This window comes from Cherax quadricarinatus, chromosome 41 (assembly GCF_038502225.1).
Source record: "Cherax quadricarinatus isolate ZL_2023a chromosome 41, ASM3850222v1, whole genome shotgun sequence".
In the NCBI taxonomy this organism is placed as follows: Eukaryota; Metazoa; Arthropoda; class Malacostraca; order Decapoda; family Parastacidae; genus Cherax; species Cherax quadricarinatus.
Window position 1 is genome coordinate 6,052,739 of NC_091332.1, and position 17,500 is coordinate 6,070,238.

The 17,500-nt window shown below is 41.5% G+C and overlaps 1 protein-coding gene across 1 annotated transcript; it reads left to right on the forward strand.

Moving 5' to 3' along the window:
- The first annotated feature begins 4,604 nt into the window (after positions 1-4,604).
- Positions 4,605-15,382, forward strand: LOC128695881 (mediator of DNA damage checkpoint protein 1). The gene is made up of 2 exons (XM_053786807.2): positions 4,605-4,664; positions 12,841-15,382. The coding sequence occupies exons 1-2, from the start codon at positions 4,647-4,649 to the stop codon at positions 15,211-15,213; spliced, it is 2,391 nt and encodes a 796-aa protein (XP_053642782.2). The 5' UTR covers positions 4,605-4,646; the 3' UTR covers positions 15,214-15,382.
- The last annotated feature ends 2,118 nt before the right edge of the window (positions 15,383-17,500 follow it).

The window sequence follows — 17,500 nt, forward strand, 5'->3', positions numbered from 1 at the left end:
CACACACACACACACACACACACACACACACACACACACACACACACACACACACACACACACACACACACAGGAGGACTAGGCCAAGGAACATATGCAAATGCATGCGTAAACGAATGTCAACGCATTTTTCAGCGTAGGTATGGAAAATGACAGAGAGCTGTCTTTTTAAGAATAACACATAAACTCGAGTGATGAAAACAAGGTCTTGATACGCCATATGAAAGATCAACTTTTAAATTTTGGTTGCAAAGGAACTTTCATTTAGCTTAGTTTTGTTCGGTTAAAAGCCTATCGATTGAAGATGGATAATTAAGAGTATAAAGTCACCGTCACCTGTACACCAGCACTGAACTGAGCTCCGAGCTCACACAGACTCATCCAACACTAAAAGGAGCACCCTGGAAGAGGAACACATAAAGGGAACATTGGATGAATTCAGAAACGAAAGAAAAAATGGAGAAGACTCACCAGGCAGTGGAGGCAGACATGGGAACTGGTGGAGGGAAGTGTCAGTACCACCGGCTTCACCACACCTTTCCTCGCCCACCTTAGAAAAAACTCGTCTAGTGCCAGTGAAAAGTGAAGGGGGCCACCTTGTGTTGATGGTGCCACAGGTGTAGTGATGATGATACAGATGTGGTGTTGATAGTGATGCAGGTGAAGGTACAGGTGTAGTGACGCCATTACACATGTGGTGACGATGATAAAGCTGAGACACACGTAAAGGCACAGATGTGGTGATGATGGCACAAATATAGTGATAGTACCGGTGTAATGGTAATAGTACAAATGCATTAATTATAGTACATGTGTTCAGCCAACTTTTATATATATATATATATATATATATATATATATATATATATATATATATATATATATATATATATATATATATATATATATATATATATATATATATATATATATATATATATATATATATATATATTGGTTATATAACAACTGAGGTTTTCCACATATATAAACTCAAATGGTATCTGATCCTCTTATTGCTTTTCATTATCCACACCATCCCCTGGAGAACAACTGCCTGTCCACTGAACTGCCACATTACGAAAGAAATAAACACTACACATCAAGCAATTCAACCCATTTCCCGAATATATTCAGGTTCGGTAACACCCTTATAGCTAAAACTTGTAATGTGGTGAAATAATCGTGTAACTGGACCCTGGTTATTGTGACAGTCACGTCACTTTAGTGCATGATAGCCAGAGGCTGTTGTCTAAGAGGCTCTCCTCAACACATTCACCTGCACCTAGAGGGGCAAAGACGAATCACAGCCACAGGTGTGGCTGTGATTCGTCTTTGTGTGGCTGTGATTTATCTTCTGTGATTCATCAGCAGCCACACCTGTGGCTGCGGGTGTGCAAGTGTGGTATTGGTTTCCATAAACCATAAGGTACGGTATACAGAAGAGGCAGCAAATAGATAATGTGACGAAACTCTTCATAAGATAAACCTGGTTACAGTAATGGTATGCCGTGCCGACAAGTTGATGAAGTAGATACATGTGTAACACCTGGGTAGCTTTATTGTGAAGACGTGTCAGCGAAACATCTTAAAAAAAAGATGTGTTGCACATGTTTCCTGAGCTAAACGTTTCTACAATAAAGTCTTTCTTTTGCGTCTTTATTACGAACTGCTTTATTCAATCCGCTTGATGTTTTTTCCCTGTTAATGAAGAGAGTGAGTATTATGTTCATTTACGAGCTTTTTTTTTCATTCTTTTGTGACTGTTAGATAAAAGACAGACACGATTTGAGACTGTGTATTTCTTAAGTTCTTCCTCGTCACAGAGCAGAAAAAATGCAAAATTATATATCCAGTCACGGAATTTGTTGTAAACTCTGCTAGTGTTTACGTATACCATATAACATTCCCTTAAATTTAGTAACAAGTTACATCACTGAGGCTCTTGGATAACACGAGATCTCCATGAATCTGAAGAAACCCTCGTACCAGAGAGTAAATAAATATTTCAGAAATTTAAAAGAGATTGCATGAAATTTAGGAAATGATCTAGGAAGCAGAGGTATATTTCAAGAAATAATTCAAGGCTAAAGAAACCCTAAAAATAAAAGGTAAATCCAAGAGAAGCCTCAGAAGCTAAAGGAATGTCGGGGTAAGTTAAAGAATGCTTCAAAAAGCCAACGAAGGCTCCAGGATGCTAAGAAAACTTATGAAGCCAATGTTGACTCAGAGAAATTTGCGACAGATATATGAGTTCACAGAAGACTTTGAAAGGACCAAGAACCAGCACCCTTGTAGAGACGAGGACAGTTTTAATAACTGAGGATGACCAGAGAAAGTACAGGAAACCACAAATTCTCCGGAGTTTTAAGTTATTCAGAAAGCTATTACAGAACATAAGATTTGAAAGACTGTTCCAAATAATTAAGAATGGTTCTATAATCTAACAAAGATTCCATAACTTCAAAATTAATATGAAATAAAAGAAGAGTTGAGAATTCCAGGAAAACTCCAGAGAGAAAAGGAATTAAAACCTCATAAATCCAGATGAATATTTTAAAGACCAGGAGAAAACCAGGAGGCCGTGAGTAACCACAAAAAGCAAAGAAAAACCCAGAGAGCCAGTAAAGGTTGGTAGCTCACTCGGCTCACATATTGAGGGTCAGTGGTTTGATTCCCGGTACGGGTGGAAACGTTGGGCATGTTTCCTAACACCTGCTGCCCCTGTTCACCTAGCAGTAAGTAGGTACCTGGATGTTAGTCGACTGGTGTGGGTGGCATTCCAGGGGATGAAGGGATGTTGCGTACCTCAGACAGGGCTGGACTTTGAAATGAGCTGAGGTAGGATAACAACACTTAGCATGTAAAACTGATCTGTGTAAAAAATAAACGATAAACAATAAGAAGCTTTAGGACATAAGGAAAAGACCCAAAATACTCACGAGAGTATTCACACCGATATATATATATATATATATATATATATATATATATATATATATATATATATATATATATATATATATATATATATATATATATATATATATATATATATATATATAATTTATATACTAATTGTTTTTATATCAGAGGCGCTAAACCTGTAGGGGTCATACAGCACGTAGGGAATGAAAGGCAATCAGGTTTGATCCTCGAGAAGAACAAATTAAATTCCGTGGATCAAGAAACCCTCAACAACACACTTATACTTTAATTTAACCTTTAGAGACGAGAAAGTAATGTAGATTGCAAGTGATTTACAACCTTAATAACCCACAAGCAGTCTATATGCTTTAATTCTAACAGATAAACTGCCTCTAAGAAAGGTAACTATTTTAATCTAATCCTTCTGTCGTCCCAGTGTCATCATATCTGTCTCAAATGTTTTCAGATCCTCTGCTAATAAATTGATTCGTAGACAAGGTGACTCCTGTAAACCAATTCTGAGCAATAGTATGTGCTTCGTATGGATGGTTATAATAGTCTGCCCTACACTTGTGCCTGCTGCACGACCTGCTGGTCTGTTATACTTTATTCGTACCTGCTGCACGACCTGCTGGTCTGTTATACTTTATTCGTACCTGCTGCACGACCTGCTGGTCTGTTATACTTTATTCGTACCTGCTGCACGACCTGCTGGTCTGTTATACTTTATTCGTACCTGCTGCACGACCTGCTGGTCTGTTATACTTTATTCGTACCTGCTGCACGACCTGCTGGTCTGTTATACTTTATTCGTACCTGCTGCACGACCTGCTGGTCTGTTATACTTTATTCGTACCTGCTGCACGACCTGCTGGTCTCTTTTATCTCACTCGTGCTTGCTGCTAGACCTGCCTTCCAGATTACAGTGAACCATTCGAAATTGCTTTGGAAATTTCCAAAGACTCGTCCCTTGAATTTCAAACGAAGACGCAATACGCTCACAGGTAGCTACAATAGCGCTCACAGAAAGTCATAAGAATACTCACAAGAAGCCACACTTTGTCATAAGAGTTTTGTGACTCACAGAAGAGAAATAAAGAATCATTCACCATTTTAACGCTGATGGAGCGCTAAATCCGTTGACCACACAGCTCCTGGGAAATGGGAGTCAATCAAATTCGATCCTAAGAAAGAGAGAATAAATCCATTTTTTAATCTAGGCCCCTCATTAGTAGGGCTAGGTTAGGTTAGGTTAGTCAAATAAAGAGGACAAATGTTTCCCACAGCTGGAGCTTTTGGTTATCTGACCGAGGCCTTCCGCTGGCTTACCCCTTCGTCCCTTTAAAAATTACGGTTATGATTATAACCATTATTATATATATATATATATATATATATATATATATATATATATATATATATATATATATATATATATATATATATATATATATATATATATATATATATATATATAAAGTTAGTACAGTACAGCCTCACACACTCATGGATCATTCATTACATCAGCATTGAAATCTTCGCTGGCAAACGCTGATGTCTCCGAGCAGCATCAGAACTCGAAGCCACTTTAGTCAGCCGTAAGAAAAAGGCTTTCGTTGGAGTGCCCTTGTGAAGCCAGCGGTCACCGAGGGTATATAAGGAGGGAAGGGGACGCGGGCGTGGCAGTCGTGTTGTGTTCGTGACGCGGCGTAGACGTCATGCGATTACCTCTCTTGGTAAGGTTTAGCTACGTGTTGAGTGAGCGAGTGAGAAAGACCCTTCCTTGGTACATTATTATTTCGGAAAACGATGTAAAATACATGCAATGTTTATTATTAAATATTTTGAAGCATTCTTCACGTGTGTTCCATTGACCAACATTTTACATCCAGTACTGAGACTGCGTGGTCTTTATCGCGTGTCATTCATGTCTGCTGTCTCCCGGGGACGGAAATACATGCTCCTTCTTGATCGTAGCGGTGTCGGCCGACTCACTTCCTCTCGTATGATTCGCATAACGGGATCAAAGTACGCGCAAGGATTTTTCCTGCACCAGGATTTTCCCTCCATCAGATTTTTCCCTACACCAAAATTTTTCTACTCATCCTTTATGAAAAGATGTGTCGAGAAGTGAAGAAGTAATATTATGGGCGAACTGTAAACATGTCACACATTGAGTGTAGACGTGAGGATCATCTGTGCTCTGTTAACACCGTCGACAACTGGAATCCCAGGTCAACGTTGTTATTCCATTCATGAAAGAAAATCCCTTTAAGCCAGTCTTATGTGATGGCTCGTTCAGTGGTGCGACTGACCCTCCGGCAGAGGCACGGCAAGAAGCAGCAGCTAGCGTGGGCTGCTGTAGACGGAGTGTCCACTAGCACAGATGAGACTGTGATAGTAGTTTGCCCTTTGGCCAAAGCCTTACCAGTCGGACACAGTTTTCTGAATCTGCCCTCCTCCCCCACGTCTCTCAGCCCAGTTTTAATCGGCTCACGATAAAATTATTACGGAAAACACACACGAGCAAGTTGTTCCTGGACAGTGCTTCGTTCTGTGTACCTTTACCATATCAATCAACAGACTCACAATTCAAGCTGGCTCTGCACCTGACATTTCTTGAAAATGGTTACGTCATGGTAAATCCTGCGTGGCGTTGGGTCTTCCATTAAAAATTTACTTGAACAACAGTTGAAGCCATTACAAATCCAGCAAATAAATACACTTTTCAGTTGAGAAGATTTATGACACTCATGGTTTAGCGGCAACAAGAGGAACTCACCAGATGGAATTTCCATGATACTTAACATATAATTTTTTACGTTCCCGACACAGTAGTTTAATATCTTCATTATGCCCCCATACCCATGCTGTGGGCGATAGTTAAAAGATCACGGAGGGACATAATGGGTCCAGGTTAAGTATGATTTGCCAGAAAACAGAACAAGTACTTCCTGAAGCGGGTCTTAGTCATATGACTCACGAAATCGTAATGACACGATTGCAAACAAACCACACCACGGGTGGGATTTGAACCCGCGGTCAGAGTCTCAAAACTGGTATGGTTTCTTAGTCATATGATGACCAGCAGCTGGAGTTTTTGGTCATCTTATCCCTCCACCTCTTTAATAACTAAAGTTATGATTATAACCATTAGAATATATCTGTCTTGGGTCCAGAGACTGGGCACTCACGTCGTGGTAGCGAGGAAAATTACACTTGTTACGAACTGCTCACAAGTTATTTGATCTGATTACAATCGTATTGCATTGATAACTGTAGACTATTACCGAAGAATTATTTTATTGTAGAAGTCATACACGAGGCCACAGGTGGTAGCTCAACGCTACCTGTTGCCTCGGAACTTAGCTATTCAACAGGGTTAATGTCACAAAAAAGGGCTATATGACTGGCTCCAATGACACCAGTTATTTTAGGAATTAAAGCCCCAGTCACCTTTTTTTACTACTCTAAGATTCAAAAGTCTATTCTATAGGGAAGACTATATATATTTCATGTTCTTTTCTAGATTTATATTAAGTCCTGTAGGGTTCTGAGGTTTGCAAACCAACACAGGTTTCAATCCTACAAGAATAAAAACGAAACTTTTTTATTTTTTCTTACTGAGGCCCGTCATGAATATTAGTGACTGGGATAGACCGTACCATGGTAACAGTGACTGGGATAGACCGTACCATGGTAACAGTGACTGGGATAGACCGTACCATGGTAACAGTGACTGGGATAGACCGTACCATGGTAACAGTGACTGGGATAGACCGTACCATGGTAACAGTGACTGGGATAGAATGTACCTTGGTAACAGTGACTGGGATAGACCGTACCATGATAACAGTAATTGGGATACACTGTACCGTGATAATAGTGACTGAGATAGACTGTACCATAATAACAGTGACCAAGATAGACTGAACTATAAAAACAGTGACCGAGATAGACTAAACTGTATTAACAGTGACGGACACTGAACCATAACAATGGTCACTGCAAGAAAAAAAACAAATAAAAAATAACTGAGCTTGGGTTAAGATGGTTCTTCCACGGCCCACCTGGAATCTATTGCAGAATTTTTTGGGGTACATGGTCGTCAAATAAGATACGTGAAAGTTTGATTTTCTGAACACAAGTCGTAATGAACGACTGTTAATAATGAACAGAAGAATGACTATAGTTCAAGTCCCCGTTCATTTTTCCGTGTAATTTTTTTTTAGTAAAGTTTCATGGCCCCCAAGTCCTTGGTCACATTATTTTTGACATATTCTCCCTTGAAAATGTCGTTTATCATTTCTTCAGTTTCTCCTTTGTGTTGCAAGTATTCTTACTTCCGTCCTTGTGTTCCTTTCCTTCCTGCTTCTTCGTTTATTAACCTACCTCTTTTCTCTCCTTTGCCACTCCCTGCTTCTTGCTCCTGTCTCATTCCCCACTTCCTTATTCTTGGTTCACTCTCCGGCCCCTAAGTGCATACCGATTTTGATATTCTTGTCCGTCTCAAGATGACGGACGTCATTACCTCATGCTGGAAACTCGTCCTGTGACGAAGTGTGACAAGCAAACATAGCTGGCTTCTGTTCCCACGTTGTAACTTTTGTTCTCACAATGTAACACTATATGTTCGCATAATGTATCTCCCGAAGCCACACACTGCGAGTGTTTCATCATGTAACTACCATACATAACACTGTAGCCACACACTGCAGGTGTTTTATCATGTAACTATCATACATAACACTGTAGCCACACACTGCAGGTGTTCCCACTATGTAATCAACTACTACTGATGTGTCCACTTTTGTTATTAAAAAAAAACCAAGCAGCTGCGTGTTCCATAGCCTTAGACCTGCATCAGCGCCCCACTAACCTTTGTGTGCTAGGGCAGCCAAGGCCGCCCTGCCCCGCCATTAGTGATGGTGAGCACGACAGCTGTACAAAAAATTGTCCCGAGATCTCACCTTTTGAATGCCCTGGGGGACACTAGCTGTGTGTCCTTGACGAATTCCACCACTGTCTAATGCCCAGACTTTTGAACTTCTGTCCACGTGCAAAGGAACACCTGTAACCGTATTTTTTTCTGCATACCGGCCGTCTCCCACCGAGGCAGGGTGACTAAAAAAAAGAAAGTATTTCTTTCTTTGACATTTAGTAATTTATATATTAGAAGGGGTTGCTAGCCCCTTGCTCCCAGTCGTATTACATCAAATAATATTCTATAATTTCAAAATTCGTTTCATACATTATTATTTAGATGATCAGAATCTATATACTAATTTCTCTAGCAGCAATATCGTGTGTTAAATGCGACTATTGTAGAAATTTTAACATCTGTTTAAGAGGATCCCAGAAGAGGGTCGAAATATACAGATCAATTAATCTCAAGCTTCTGTCTCTATATGGGTTATTACTGAACATCTGTTGTAAGTTCATTTATAAATTTATCCTGAATAAACCTCAGCACACATGGTCTCACCTCCAAATAATAATTCAGTAAATAAGATGAGCACTGTATATTTCAGCTTCGCACTGAGGCCCTCTTCGGTAGATAGCTCAAGAAAACAGTCTACTGAAGGGGACTTCAGTGTGAGGCCGAATTATACACAGCTCATTTTTATTGTTATTTGATTGCCTCGGTGTGTGTGTGTATGTGTGTGTGTGTGTGTGTGTGTGTGTGTGTGTGTGTGTGTGTGTGTGTGTGTGTGTGTGTGTGTGTGTGTGTGTGTGTGTGTGTTTATTTGTCACTGATCTGTCTTTATTGTACGTTGGTGTTTGGAAATCTGACTTTTATTCAACATAGCTCAAATAATGTTACCTGACCACCAACAACAGTGTCTGTACACCTGAGTATAAAAGTGCAAAACGTTCATAATTTACATGACAAATGTTCTTTTAATGAGACGTCTGGTCAGTCTTTACTAGATGCTAATGTCGTTCTGACGACAAAATTGAAGAAAATATACACATTGCAGAACTATCTCACTGCAGAGCTTTATTAAGCCGGCTTGATAAAGCTCTACACACAGCGATACTCTCCCGGTAAAGGCTTGTTCTGCAACTTGTGTTCTTTTTTTCAACGTTGTTTACAACATTAATGTGATGTCAAGGTTGGTTAGTGGGTTTTCAAATGCCATAGTTTGTCCCCTGATTGTGAGGTGTTCCTGCCGTTACTACAGCTGGGACATTGCAAGGTTAATGTGAATATGTCCACAAAACTGTCGTATGGCTGTGCCATGATGAGGTTGAAGAACGCGATCGTTTATAGATATGTGAATTAAATATTATGACAGGAAATCAAGGGAGCGGCAGGGGTAGTGTTGATCCCTGGCCCTCTTGCCCAGACTCGCCGGATACCCGCCTCATTTTCCCTTCCCTACCTCCTCTGTTCCACACAGCCTCATGCATCATCCCTCTGCCCCACCTCCTCTGTTCCACTCCTGCCCCACATAACCTCATTTTTCTACCCCTTCCTGTGCTTTCCGTCTCCTCCCCACCACAAACTTCCCGACCTTGAGGTCTCCAGCCACACCCATGTTCATTACATTCACTCAGGAATTTCCTACAAGCAATCATTTTTTTCAATGAAAATTTCACCATCTCTAAAGCACACATCACATCAAAGACAGCCACTGTCTCGGGGCCCACAAACACCGCACACTGGTACACAGTTCGAGTCACAGGTCAGCTTACATCATCAGTGCATATACACCGACAAATGTGTGTTTGTGTGTGTATCTCAATTTATATAGACCGAGGTTTCTACATCATATATACACTGAGATGTGTAACTCTATAAATCCACTGAGAAGTGACTATCTCTGATTATATACAAGAGGTGTGTATCTCCCAGTGTATATACGCTGAGAGATGTTTCTCTCAGGGTATGTGCACTGAGGACTTACTTCAATACCCATTTTAAGGATGAAAGTATTTTTGGTAATAATGTATGGATGAAACGCAGCCTAAATGAGCCTCAGCTAATCGATAGACTTCAAACCCAACTAACGTCTTGCATCACTGGGATGCGGAAATGATGCATGAACTTGACTCCTAACCTTGGATGAGGGAGAGATGGATGTAGGGAGGCAGAGATAAAAGCACCTATTTCCACTTTATGCTTCTCCTTATACCCGAGCGCTGTCACGCTGTTGTTATTGCTGTTGTTGCTGTTGTTGTCGTTGCTATTTTTTTTGTTACTTTTGGTATATATTATTACATTCACGTCAGCTTATATTTACCATAGGGACGAGTTAAGAGTGCCAGTTTAAGAAAATGCATAGTTGTGGTACCTTTCCCCCATCCCTAAGTATTTAAATACACTCACTTTTCTAAATCCAGTTTTTCCAGTCTAACGTCCAGTCTTACATTCTTTAACCTTCTGATATTATTCTCCTCCTTTCTATGTGCGTTACTCACAACCACAGGGAAAGTTGAATAATATATATCACAAAATTTTTTAACTTTGTAGAGCCATGAAGACGAAGTTGATTGAAAACGAAAGATTTACATGAAGTGTTTAAATTAACACTTGCCATTTATCAGCATGTCCGAAACATGAACCACCAGATTGACTGGAACAGCGCTAAGATAATTCGCCACATATTTTGCACGTAAACATAGAAACAGGCAAACAAAAGAATTCCTTTTTAACAATATACATATTTTTTTTTACGATAATGGATAAATAACCATCTGCATTTTTTTTTAATCTCGTCTGCATTTCAGTAGACTAAATCTAGAACTTAGTACTGCATAATATTAGTACAGATACATAATAGTTTTAGTTAACTATAAATGAACTATCATAAATTTTAATATCAAAAGGAGAGTGACGATCTGAGATCATCACTGGGTCATTGATGCAGTTGTTAAGAGAGTGACGATCTGAGATCATCACTGGGTCATTGATGCAGTTGTTAAGAGAGTGACGATCTGAGATCATCACTGGGTCATTGATGCAGTTGTTAAGAGAGTGACGATCTGAGATCATCACTGGGTCATTGATGCAGTTGTTAAGAGAGTGACGATCTGAGATCATCACTGGGTCATTGATGCAGTTGTTAAGAGAGTGACGATCTGAGATCATCACTGGGTCATTGATGCAGTTGTTAAGAGAGTGACGATCTGAGATCATCACTGGGTCATTGATGCAGTTGTTAAGAGAGTGACGATCTGAGATCATCACTGGGTCATTGATGCAGTTGTTAAGAGAGTGACGATCTGAGATCATCACTGGGTCATTGATGCAGTTGTTAAGAGAGTGACGATCTGAGATCATCACTGGGTCATTGATGCAGTTGTTAAGAGAGTGACGATCTGAGATCATCACTGGGTCATTGATGCAGTTGTTAAGAGAGTGACGATCTGAGATCATCGCTGGGTCATTGATGCAGTTGTTAAGAGAGTGACGATCTGAGATCATCGCTGGGTCATTGATGCAGTTGTTAAGAGAGTGACGATCTAAGATCATCCCTGGGTCATTGATGCAGTTGTTAAGAGAGTGACGATATGAGATCATCGCTGTGTCATTGATGCAGTTGTTAAGAGAGCGACGATATGAGATCACCACTGGGTCATTGATGCAGTTGTTAAGAGAGTGACGATCTGAGATCACCACTGGGTCATTGATGCAGTTGTTAAGAGAGTGACGATCTGAGATCATCACTGGGTCATTGATGCAGTTGTTAAGAGAGTGTCGATCTGAGATCATCACTGGGTCATTGATGCAGTTGTTAAGAGAGTGACGATCTGAGATCATCACTGGGTCATTGATGCAGTTGTTAAGAGAGTGACGATCTGAGATCATCACTGGGTCATTGATGCAGTTGTTAAGAGAGTGACGATCTGAGATCATCACTGGGTCATTGATGCAGTTGTTAAGAGAGTGACGATCTGAGATCATCACTGGGTCATTGATGCAGTTGTTAAGAGAGTGACGATCTGAGATCATCACTGGGTCATTGATGCAGTTGTTAAGAGAGTGACGATCTGAGATCATCACTGGGTCATTGATGCAGTTGTTAAGAGAGTGACGATCTGAGATCATCACTGGGTCATTGATGCAGTTGTTAAGAGAGTGTGTGTAACAGGGAGAACAGATCACATGACCTCATATCTCATTATTCATGTTTACACACTTGCTGAGGATTAGTATTATACTGAAGTGGAGCATTGAACTATGTGTGTCATTGCTCACGAAATCGTAATGACTCGACTGCAAACAAACCATACCACGGATAGGGGTTCGAACCCACCATCAGAGAGTCACAAAACTCCAGACCGTCACGGCCACGCTAGCGGGAGATTCGTCTGTAAAAACTTGCATTTGTGGCCACAGTGGTGCCTATGCTTACCTTCCTATGATGTAGAAATATACCTAGTTCGATGAATCTTATTGTAGCTAGCTGGCCCAGTGGCTAACGCGACGGTCTGGAGTTTTGTGACTCTCTGATCCCGGGTTCTAACCCCACTCGTGGTATGTGTGTCATTCATCGCAAGTTGTGGAAGCTTGATACTCCGTCCGCTAATCGCGATACAGACACGATGTCTGACTGTATATACTAAACTCACCATAGGTTCAAACACCACCTGTACCTTTTTTTTCTGAACTAACGGTTCAAGATGCTAGTGCTGGGACGAAAAAATGTTTTATTTATAAGGTTAGGTTAGGTATGGTTTGTCAGGAAACAGAACAGGTGTTACCTGACATGGGTCTTAAGTCATATGATTATGCGCAGCTGGAGCTTTTGGTCATGTGACCGAGGCCTTCCGCTGGCTTACTGGTCCACCCCCTTTAAAAAATACGATTATTATTATAACCACTCAATAAAGTTATTTATATATTTTATTTGTAAGATATACTGTGAATATAGACGGTTTAACTGATGACAATGAGTATTGCAGGTACTGGTGGTGGTGTTGGCGGTGGTCGGGGTCTCCGGTCAGGAGCAAGGCCGAAGAAAAGAAGCCCGGGCCAGGTTCCGCGCTCTGGCTGATGCTGCACGCAATGGTGACACATCTGCTAAACAGATCTTACAGTCTCGACGCCGCAGTCGACCTCGTCAGCGTGTACAAATTGAATCAACCCCTCTTCCCGAAGAACCACAAATTGAAAGCACAGAACCGGCTCCGACGGAACAACCACTTTCGCCCCGTGTAAAGCTTCCAATTCGACGCACAAAGATTCGCGTAGCACGTCCTGTTGCCCCACCTGAACCCACCACATTTCATCCTCTATCTCCTGTAATTACACCAACACTCAGTCCGGTTAGGGTGACTCCTGAACCCGAAGAAATATTTGTGAACAAGCCAGCCACTGAATCCCCAGTGTTTGACCATTTCCCGACTGAACCACCGACAGAGGCGCCTATTTTCAATAACGTAATCGAGCAAACACAAGCCCCAACCAGACGTCGAGTGAGAATTAAAAATCAGCGACTCACACCAGTGCTTCAACGGCCCCAGCAAGTATCAACTTTCGAAGAGCCTCTGCAGTCTCTATCAGGCTTCGAACAGCATCAGAAATCCATATCAGGCTTCGAAGAGCCTAAGCAATCCATAGCAGCCTCTAATCAGCCTCAACAATCTATATCAGTCTTTAATCAGCCTCAACAATCTATATCAGCCTTCAAACAGCCTCAACGATCCAGACCAGCCTTCAAACAACTTCAGCAATCCACATCAAATTTCGAATTCGAGCCTCATCGTGCCATCACTACCGGCCTTGAAGTGGATTCTCGTTCTGAGCCAATCATTTCTCGAGCCACTGAGAACAGGACAGTCAGACCTTATGTCGAAACCATTAGTCGGTATTCCTATTACGACGAAGAAGGTAACTACATTTTCGGATATGAGGCAGCAGACGGCTCTTTTAAAGAAGAAAAACGGGGTTTAGACTGCATCGTCACTGGTAAATACGGCTATGTTGACCCTGAGGGTGTTCGTCGTGAGTTCAGTTATACATCGGGTAACAGGTGTGATCCCAATGCTGTGGTTGACCCAGATCTTGGGGAAGCACCCGCCTTGGAGCCAAACGACCAGTTCCTTCAACAAACAGTGGAGCAACCTCTTACTGAAGAGGAGCTTAGCCAACTGCAATTCAGTCGTCGACGTCATCCCGTGAGTCTACAGCAGCGGCAACCTCAGCAACAGCGACCACAAGAACCGCGACCACAGCGACAACGGGTACGACAGCAAGTACAGCAAAGCTTTGTTAGTGATAGCCGCCGCCGACAACCTCAGTCTCCTACTTTAAGCTCTGTGCCACAAACCATCCAGCAAGTACTACAACAGCATCAGGACTCCTTTGCTCCAGTGACTCCAGCACCCTCCTCTCGTTTCACCACGCCAGCTTCCTTCAGACAGTTCACAGCTCCCTCATTCCAAGTACCACAAACAAATATTGCCCAGGAGCAACAAGCAGTACATCAAGTGGTAGAACCAACGCCAAGGCCACAATTCGTAGACCAGAGACCAACACAGACAGATATACAGACTCCATCACCTCACTTTTTTGCAAGCAGGCCGACACCTAAACCCACTGCCTTCGATTTCGACAGAGAATTCCGTAACCTCTTCAGTCACTTCGGTGTTACAAAACAAACTAATCCTCCGACTCATCCCACCCACCGGCCCACTATCCCATCAACCTCGACACCCACACAACCAGCTACGTCGAGTCCCTCAGTACGTTCCTTCCCTGTCTCTCAAGCACCCTCATTCCCACCAACTCTTCCAGCAGCCAATCGGCCATTTTCTTTTGATGATAGGTCTACCACACTCGGGGGAGGTGGTGCCCACCAACTCGTGTTCGACGCTGCCACCGGTACTTTCAAAACCGTCCCTGCTCAACAGACGTCTCATTTCAGCTTGTCCAGACCAATTCAGAATAATCCTTTCTTGACATCAGCAACAGCAGCTCCAGTGTCCAGACCCGTTCAGAATCCTTTCTTGACATCAGCAACAGCAGCCCCAGTGCCCAAACCAGTTCATAGTCATTTCACTGCAGCAACAGCAGCTCCAGTGCCCAAATCAGTTCATAATCATTTCACCGCAGCAACTGTAGCTCCAGTCCCAAAACCAGTTCAAAATCATTTCACCGCGGCAACAGTAGCTCCTGCACATGCTGCACCGGGCCGCCCTCTCCCGCTTTTCACTGGATCAGCCGGGTTCAACCCTCTGCCTCCTGTCCCTACTGGAGGTCTCGTTATTAACAAGCCTGGCCGCTCGCCTGCCACAGATGAGTTCGACAAGTTCTTCAACCAGTTCAATCTTTGATGTTATTCTTAAATTTTGAACTTATAGAGGAACGGGGACATGGTAGCTGTCTTTCTTGGATGATACAATAAAATAATGTTTGTATGCATACCAATGCTGAATGATCCACATGGATTTAGCGTTTTTTGTGAATAATTATTGTTTACATGCGGTAATGTGCTCAGACAACGTGACGATATATATATATATATATATAATATATATATATATATATATATATATATATATATATATATATATATATATATATATATATATATATATATATATATATATATATATATATGTATGTATATATATATATATATATATATATATATATATATATATATATATATATATATATATATATATATATATACATGCATACATACATACATACATACATACATATGTGTGTGTGTGTATCATATGCCACTTTTCCTTTTGCTCTGTAATCTGTTTGTTGTTTTCAGTTAAAAAGCTAATAATATTTGCATAAAAATGACATGTCGCTCCTGCAGTGGTAAAGGAAGACTGGTAGCAAACAGCGACCATGATCTAAATAACTTTTACTTTCATGTGAGCGCCAGGTGAGCCGCAGGTACTCGGCTCCCTGGTGAGGCGTCCCGTCAGTCTGTTCACAGTAGTCTCACGCCCAGGCTGACCTAGTTACGTGGCCACTACACACAGCTCTGCATAGTAGACTTCTGCTGGACATTCAACTTTACACAACTGACACTTGGACACTTGGCTCTATATAGCTGATCTCGGTTGAACATAGCTGTCTTTAACTGGACACTTCTACACTGCTGGACACTCGCCTCAACCCAACTATTGTCTACATCATATGATGGAGAAAATGAAACCCTATAGTATACAACTACGATGTGCGCACCTTTTCACTTCGAGAGCTTTATTATACTTGCAATAAGTAGTCATCCACTCAGCCCCAAACTTTTGCCTCTACAATCACTCTTCCTCTACTTCGCGAAACAAACATTTCTGCTTCATCCGTCGTCGTGCACTGTTGAATGCTTGCATGTAGCTAGCCGTAGAATATATACATTTGCTGTAAATACTTTGCTTCCTCCTATGACACTAGCCTTTATACTACCTCATCACAAAGGCACCAAAGCTTTTTCACAGCGCCTTTGCCTGTAGGTTTGTCACATCAACTCCCGGAGTAAGACATTCGCCTATATTCTAGTATGAACATCAAAATGGTATACAATACCGACAGGTTGTTAGGTAAGACACATATGCAGCAGTTAGACAGCTTTATTCCGAAACGTTTCGCCTACACAGTAGGCTTCTTCAGTCGAATACAGAAAGTAGGCAGGAACAGTAGAGATGTGAAGACGATGTAATCAGTCCATCACCCTTGAAGTCGTAGAATTTGAGGTTGTCAGTCCCTCAGCCTGGAGAAGTCCAGAACTGGACTTCTCCAGGCTGAGGGACTGACAACCTCAAATTCTACGACTTCAAGGGTGATGGACTGATTACATCGTCTTCACATCTCTACTGTTCCTGCCTACGTTTCGGAATAAAGTTGTCTAACTGTTGCATATGTGTCTTACCTATATTCTAGTATGTTTATGCTCCCGTATTTCAGCTTTCTTGGAGAATACAAAACAACGCATCTGATTTACATGACAACGTATATACATGTCAAAACGCATTTGATTTGCATGAAGACAACGTGCATGTCTCTTATGAAATCACGTAACACAAAATAGGGAATCGACAGATATAAGGTCTAGCAGGCTACCTCGATCACCATACTTCATATATGGCGCGACCATCCGAGTTGTTATACATGACACCTCACTGTCTCCTCCCCGTCCCTTCGCCTTCTGCTTCTCAGTATTGTCAGGGGGGGGGAGAATGCTTAAAAACAAAACAAATAGATATAAACTGTGTTGCCTCCTGCCCCTATGACGACTGTCTTGACTCCTGGAGACTTGAAGCTCTCGGTGTTGCACGTAATTACAAGAAAATATCAGTAACACAGTAACTCAGAGTTCGCCCAACACTTCAAAACTTTCATTTTCTTTAATAATAATCTTGCATTGTCTAAATGTATGAAAGGATACCATCACCAGGAGCAAAGTTAGCCAGATTAATGCCATAAAAGAAATAGTATGTAAATTTATATCCCGAACTTCACCATAGAAAAGGATGGAAGGAGCTGATTGCTCGTGCAACTTGTAAACATTGCAGAATTTGTTAGATAACAGGACGAAAGTTAAGACACATGTGCAACATCTGGATATCTTTATTGTAGTAGACGTTTCGCCATCCAGTG